Consider the following 7,591-nt stretch of genomic DNA (forward strand, 5'->3'; position numbering starts at 1 on the left):
CAAGTGGGGCCAAATGTGCATCCAATGTGCCTGTTAGAAGAGAGACTAGAGGGCGAGTAGTGAGGAAGACACACTTGTCCTCCAGAGACTTTACATCAGTGGTTCTCAACCTTCCTAATGCCGTGACCCTTTAATACAGTTCCTCATGTTGTGGTGACCCCCAACCATAAAATTATTTTCGTTGCTACTTCATAACTGTAATGTTGCTACTGTTATGAATTGTCATGTAAATATCTGATATGCAGGATGTATTTAGGCGACCTCTGTGAAAGGGTCCTTCGACCCCCAAAGGGGTCGCGACCCACAGGTTGAGAACCTCTGCTTTACATTGACTATGCTTATATTTCTCTACAGGGACAATGAGACATGGAATAAAGGAAACTATGTAAATATCCATTTCATTTTCCAAAAATATTCTGTGCCAGAGTTCAACTTATGGCATACACAACCTTGATTTCATTCTTTATCTTTTTAGGTCTTTATTGGAGATGTTTGTTTTTCTTTAATTCTCACCCGAGGATATTTTTCCATTGATTTTTAGAGAGAGTAAAAGGAAGGGGTGTGTGGGGGGGGGAGAAGAGGGAGAGAGAGAGAAAGAGAGAGAGAGGGAGGGAGAGAGGGAGGGAGAGAGACATCGATGTGAGAGAAACTGATCGACTAGTTGCCTCCCATATGTGCCCCAACCAGGGCCAGGGATCAAACCTACAACTGGGGTACATGTCCTTGACCAGGAATCGAACCCGAGACCCTTCAGTCCGAGTGTTAACACTCTAACCACTGAGCAAAACCGGCGTGGGCAAGATTTTTTTTAATTATACAAGTGATGCATATTTTTGTGAGGCGAATGTGATAACTACTACACTACGGAAACGCGCTAGTTATGCATATTTTTGTAAAAAAAATTTTTTTTTTTTAAATATATTTTATTGATCTTTTACAGAGAGGAAGGGAGAGAGATAGAGAGTAAGAAACATCGATGAGAGAGAAACATCGACCAGCCGCCTCCTGCACACCTCCTACTGGGGATGTGCCCGCAACCCAGGTACATGCCCTTGACCGGAATCGAACCCGGGACCTCTCAGTCCGCAGGCCGACGCTCTATCCACTGAGCCAAACCGGTTTCGGCTTGTAAAAAAATTTTTTAAAAAACTTGCCTTATATTCCTTTCCTAGAGGTAATTTCTGTTAATATTGTGGTATATCATTCTAGACCTTCTCCCTATCTATTAATATGCATCCATGTGTACTTTTGTTTTTTTGACAGAATAAGATCATATTCCTTGTATTGTTTCACAAGAACACTGAAAACTCCATGAAGGCACATATTGCAATTTTACTATCACACTTAAAGAAATTAACACTAATTCCTTAATATCATCCAAATAGTCAGACAATAAGCAGACTTCCCTGATTGTCTCATTAATAACTTTTTATACTTGGTTTGTTTGAATCAGGATCTAAACAAGATCAGCTCATTGTATTTGACTGATAGGTCTCTTAAGCCCCTTTTAAACTGTAATAGTTCCTTCTCCCTCATTTTTCCTTGCTATTTATTTGTTGAAAACCTTGGCTTATTTGTCCTTAGGATTTCCCATGTGGCTGTGGCTGAGTATATCCATTTAGTGTCATTTTGTTTATCTCTTGGTTCCTCTCTTCTGTGCATTTCCTATAAACTGATGGATCTGAAGGTTTAATCAGATTTAGGTTCAATTTTTTTTTTTGGTAAGAATATTTCATAGACCATGCAATGTTTAACTATATTGAATTAATGAACTTGCCTTTTTTCACTTAATATATTGTGTACATTTTCCTTGTTGGTACTTCTGAATCTATGTCACTCCTTTAGCTACATAATAATTTCCCAGTATGGACTACCATGATCTATTGAATCCTTACTAGTATAGATTGTTTCCAGTTTGTGGTTTTTAGCAGTTCAGTAAATCTCTTGAATTCTTAGAGAAGTCCAAAACAGATTAATGAACTGAGATAGAAAAGGTAAGCTAGTGGTTTACATGTTTAATTTAATAATTTTTGGTGTTATCTTAGAAGATCAAAGGAGTAGTCACTGGCCTCTAAAATATTTATAAACCTCTAATTGCTAAGTAGATTCTTTACATACTAGGAGGAAAAGCACTATAGAGAAGAGCCGGTTTACCTTTGGTGTGTCTGAATTGCTGTGTATCTCATTCCAGAAAAGAATGATGGGGTGATGCGAGGAAAGGTAGATGTCAGACTGACAGTAATATAATCATGTTCTCCAACAGATGAACAAAAATAGAGTTGTTTAGTTTTCAGAAAGGGTGAGGTGGGTGTTGCTGTGCCACTTAAGCATTTATTTATTTAATGTTTTAATTGATTTTTTAGGGAGAAAGAGAGAGAACATTAGTGTGAGAGGGAAACATTGATGTGTTGTCTCCCACACACACCTCAGGTGGGGATCGAACCCCAAACCTGGGGGTGTGCCCTGACGAGGAATGGAACCCACCACCTTTCCGTGCATGGGACGGCACTCAACTAATTGAGCCAGGACTAGGCATTTATTTATTATTTATAAATCCATCCATCTGTTTAATTAGCTCAGATACACAGCCAGTTGAAAATATGAATGTGGTATTGATGAAACACAAAACCTTTCTGGTATTTAGTGCCTGTCTATAAAATGAGAATAATTACGCTTTTCTCTTGCTCCTTATGAGCCTCATGGTCGTATAATGCTAATGGAAATATTTGTTACGGTTTCTCTGTGTAAACCTAAAGAATTTTCAAAGTGCAAATTGTAGCATTGTTTTTATTTATTCTGGCAAAGTTTACTTACGTTATTTTTCTTTTAGTTATAGGTAAACATTGGAAACTCCATACAATAAACCAGTGTTTCTACAGAAAAATGGAAGAGATGTCATTATTGAATGTAGTAAACAGGCTTTTTTCTTCAGGAAAAACTACACTAGGCCTCAGTGTTACCTTGGGTGATGTCATACTACAAAGGGACTAACCTGAAATCTTTTCACCTCCAGATAATGTACATGCCTTTGAACTTATTGTTCTCATGTTGCTATTTATGTACATAATTAAAATTCCAAGTTAAAAAAGTTGTCCTGCTTCCCCTCCCCCATATTATGGAGCGACTGTTCAAGTGTATCTAGTGCCATTGTGTGTATGTGGTGTATGTGTGGTGTGTCTCGAGTATACATTTATGTGTGTGTGTGTCTCTGAGTGTGCATGTATGTGCTGCGTATATGTGATGTGTGTCTGAGTATACATGTATGTGTGGGTATGTGTGGCATGTATGTGGATGTCTCTGAGTATATGTGTGTTTGGCTTGTATTGTGTTGTGTATCTCTGAATGTACATGTGTTTGTGTATGAGTGTGTATGTGAAAACTTTATTCTTTTAAAAAAATACATATTTTTTAAAAATATATTTTTATCGATTTCAGAGAGGAAGGGAGAGGGAGAGAGCGAAATTATCAGTTATGAGAGAGAATCTTGATCGGCTTCCTCCTGCACGCCCCACACTGGGGTTCGAGTCCACAACCCAGGCATGTGCCCTGACCAGGAATCAAACCGTGACCTCCTGGTTCATAGGTCAATGCTCAACCACTGAGCCACACCGGCTGGGCTAATTTACTCTTCTTAGAGCAGCATCAGCCAGCAATCTGCAGAGTCTGTGCCCCACAACAGAGTCGAGTCTAGAAGAGTGGCTCTGGAACCAAGAGACAATGCTTCAAGGGCCAGCACAAGGAACAAAACCTGTAAGTAACAGTCTGCCTGACTCTGGTTATAAGACATACAAAAGAAAATAGTGAGTGGGAACCCTTGTGTGCTGTTGCCTCCCAGCTTGTACAGAGCTTCCAGTTCTTCATTGCCAGTGGGAGATGCTTAATGAAGTAGGCTTTGTCCTCTGCCAGTGTGGGAATGCTATGTGCTTGTGTGTGTTGGTTCTCTGTATGTAGGCCTTGTATTCGCCTTTGTGGCCACTGAATGCCCAGCTCATTGAACTCCATGTTCCCAGTGCTGGTGAGAATAGCAGGAGCCTCTTTTGACTTGTCAGCCAGCCAGGAAGGATGGTGGGGAACAGTATGTGAAAGATTTGGAAATTAAAAGTCATTTTTGTATTCCTGTAGCATCAATTTAATTCCTAATTGTTGACCTTCAAGAATTGATAGGAGTTGGTAAAATAGTAATACGCAAATGGAACATGCACGTGTTAATATTAAATATATTTGAGCCCTAACCAGTTTTGCTCATTGGCTAGAGCGTCGGCCTGCGGACTGAAGGGTCTCGGGTTCGATTCCGGTCAAGGGCATGTACCTTGGTTGCGGGCACGTCCCCAGTAGGGAGTGTGTAGGAGGCAGCTGGTCGATGTTTCTCTCTCATCGATGTTTCTAACTCTCTATCCCTCTTCCTTCCTCTCTGTAAGAAATCAATAAAATATATTTAAAATATATATTTGATAGATTCAAAATGACAGGAATGGTGCCAGCATTGTTACTGGATTGATGAGCTGAGACACATTTGTCCCTATAATAATCCTGCTAGTGACCCAGAAGTCTTTTACTTCCTTTTATGCTGAAATACTTTTGTGTTACTGTAACAATCACCCTATATAATAAAAGCCTCATGCTAAGCGTTCGACCATTCGACCAGTCACTATGATGCACACTGACTACCAGGGGCAGACGCACCGATCAGTAGGTTAGCTTGCTACTGGGGTCCCGCTGATCGGGACTGGGCGAAACAGGCCGACAACGCCCTGGAGCCCTCCCACAGTCCCTCCCCGGCCCTGATCGTGCACCAGTCGGGTCACTCTGACTGGCCTGCGCCCTCTCGAAATCTGGGACCCCTCGGAGAATGTCGGAGAGCTGGTTTCGGCCCAGTCCCCACCGGGCAGGCCGAGGGGCCCTGCCGGTGCACAAATTTGGGCACCAGGCTTCTAGTTTCAATATAGTAAAGCTGTGCCTAAATTATATCTCATTATATTTTCTTTTTTTTTAAAATATATTTTATTGATTTTTTGCAGAGAGGAAGGGAGAGAGATAGTTAGAAACATCGATGAGAGAGAAACATCGATCAGCTGCCTCCTGCACATCTCCCACTGGGGATATGCCCGCAACCCAGGTACATGCCCTTGACCGGAATCGAACCCGGGACCTTTCAATCCACAGGCCGACGCTCTATCCACTGAGCCAAACCGGTTTCGGCTATATTTTCTTATTATATCTCATTATATTATTATTTCAGGCCTTTCCCATTGACTTGTCTTCCTATGTCACCTCCCAAAAGTAGAGATTCCACAAGTTTCCTTGTTCTTGAGGTTGCTTGGTCTAAAGAAGATGAAGAAATGGCCCACATCATAGCATGCTCTAGAGATCATTAATCAAAAGGTATCTGAGCCCTAGCCAGTTTGGCTCAGTGGATAGAGTGTCGGCCCACGGGCTGAAGGGTCCTGGATTCGATTCCAGTCAAGGGCACATACCTTGGTTGGCGGTTCCCCAGGACTGGCCCTGGTTGGGGTGCATGCAGGAGGCAACCAAACTATGTGTCTCACTCACAGTGATGTTTCTCTCTGTCTCTCCCTCTCCCTTCGACTCTCTCTAAAAATCAATGGAAAATATCCTCAGGTGAGGATTAACAACAACAACAAAAAGTATTTGAGTGTCTCCTAACTGTAAGGTATTACTTCCCCCTTTTAACTGTTCATTCAATATTAAAAAATTGCCTTAAAACCTCTTAACTCCTCCGAGGGGGATGTAGAGGTGGGGGAGGGAGGGTGGTCACAGAGCTGGCTCCTAGTGGTACCTGGCCCTTACCTAGGACAGCAGGAGGCTCATTCCCAGCCAGTATAACTCAGTTACCCTTTTTACTATGATCTTTCCCTTTTGTGGTTTTTATGTCCAGTGCTGCCTTCTTTTTATATTTAACACTTTTTGCATGCCTTCCAGGAACACCCAACTGTAGGGAATATAAGATTTGCAAATCATAGTATCTTGCATTTCTCCAGCTCCTTATACTTTCAGAGCGCTGTTTTATTTCTTTTCTTCCTTGGTTTATTCCTGACTTCAGTATACTTGTACTGTTTTTCTCTGTCCTGCAGGGATACTCTACTTAGTGTTTATACTTTTTATTCTGTTTCCTCTGTCCATTTCTCCTTATAACAAAACTATGAACTTCAATCCAATTTATGTGTAACTTAGTCAACATAGTTCTATCTGAATAACTTTAGGGAATTTAGAAGGAACATTCTCTACCAAACAGTAATTTTAGCTCACCTAAGGAGAAAAATGTGGTGTAGTCTGTTCTGTGATAATGTGGTAATTGGAGTCCTAAGAAAAATTACTTCGTTGGAAATCAGGATTTAAAGGCAGTTGCTTCAGTGGGAACAAAAGGGAGTAGGGGCAGTAAAGAATATCTTCATGCCTGGCCGGTGTGGCTCAACGGTTGAGCATGGACTCATGAACCGAGAGGTCCCGATTTGATTCCCGGTCAGGGTACATGCTCCGGTTATGCGCGTGGTCCCCAGTGGGGGGGGGGGGGTGTGTGTGCAGGAGGCAGCCGGTCGATGTGTCTCTTCATCGATGTTTCTCTCTATCCTTCTCCCTTCCTCTATCTCTAAAATAAATAAAAACATATGTTTTAAAAAAAAGAATGTCTTCATCAATGTTGTCACTGGTGGCACCTCTTGGGACAAAATCAAAACAGTAGTAGTAGGGCCCTAGCTGGTTTGGCTCAGTGGATAGAGCGTCAGCCTATGGACTGAAGGGTCCCAGGTTCGATTCCGGTCAAGGGCATATGCCTGGGTTGCGGGCTTGATCCCCAATAGGGAGTGTGCAGGAGGCAGCCAATCAATGATTCTCTCATCATTGATGTTTCCATCTCTCCCTGTCTTTTCCTCTCTGAAATCAATAAAAATATATTAAAAAAAAACAGTGGTAGGGTCAGCACTTTTTGTCCTAAGTGCTAGATTCCAGCCCAGTAGCACATCCCTAATGGATCAGTGACATATCCAGGTGGCCTAGAGAAAATTCAGTTGAGGCAAAATGCCTGGATTCACATATACAGATGGAAAAATGTGGCTTGTTTGTGGTTTACTACCAAATCAATGGCAGTTAGAATTAGGCCAGGTAGTGAGTATTACTACTGATTTGTATTAGTTTTAAAGATAAAATTCAGAATCTTTGAATTCAGTGGGAAAAGAGACAGAGGCTCTGTTCTCTTAGTTGTCTGTTCTGTTTTAATGAATCCACTCATCTTTTGGGGAAGGCTTGATAGTTTGAGAAACAGTTTTCTTTGTGACTAATAGTATCCATGCTTATTATGTGAGCTGAATGATTTATCCCGAATGTAAAAGTTTTCACTTTTTAATTTATCACACCCACCCAGCCTAATACAGACACCACTGACAGGGAGACCAACTATATATTTGTGGGACTAAACTCTCACCCAAGGCTTAATTTTAATTAAGGTAAATACTTGAGTTAATGGTTCCATTCACCACTGGTTGAAAGAAACTTGCTTGAGGTTTTGGTTTTTACCCTGTACACCTCCTGTCTGATGTTTTGTTTCCCTTCTGATAGGTTCAGATTTCAGGTCAGT

The 7,591-nt window shown here is 41.4% G+C and overlaps 1 protein-coding gene across 3 annotated transcripts in view; it reads left to right on the plus strand.

The window, feature by feature from the left end:
- The window catches only part of APOO (apolipoprotein O), a 58,227-nt gene extending 55,136 nt beyond the window's left edge, over nucleotides 1-3,091 (plus strand). For all 3 annotated transcript variants that reach the window (XM_036305772.1, XM_036305771.1, XM_036305770.1), the window contains one exon: nucleotides 2,831-3,091. Coding sequence is in view for 1 of the 3 variants with exons in the window: in XM_036305771.1 (XP_036161664.1) it covers nucleotides 2,831-2,836 (6 nt within the window). In the remaining 2 variants the exon portion in view is untranslated. The remainder of the gene's footprint in view (nucleotides 1-2,830) is intronic.
- The last annotated feature ends 4,500 nt before the right edge of the window (nucleotides 3,092-7,591 follow it).

Source organism: Myotis myotis, unplaced genomic scaffold, assembly GCF_014108235.1.
Source record: "Myotis myotis isolate mMyoMyo1 unplaced genomic scaffold, mMyoMyo1.p scaffold_m19_p_4, whole genome shotgun sequence".
In the NCBI taxonomy this organism is placed as follows: Eukaryota; Metazoa; Chordata; class Mammalia; order Chiroptera; family Vespertilionidae; genus Myotis; species Myotis myotis.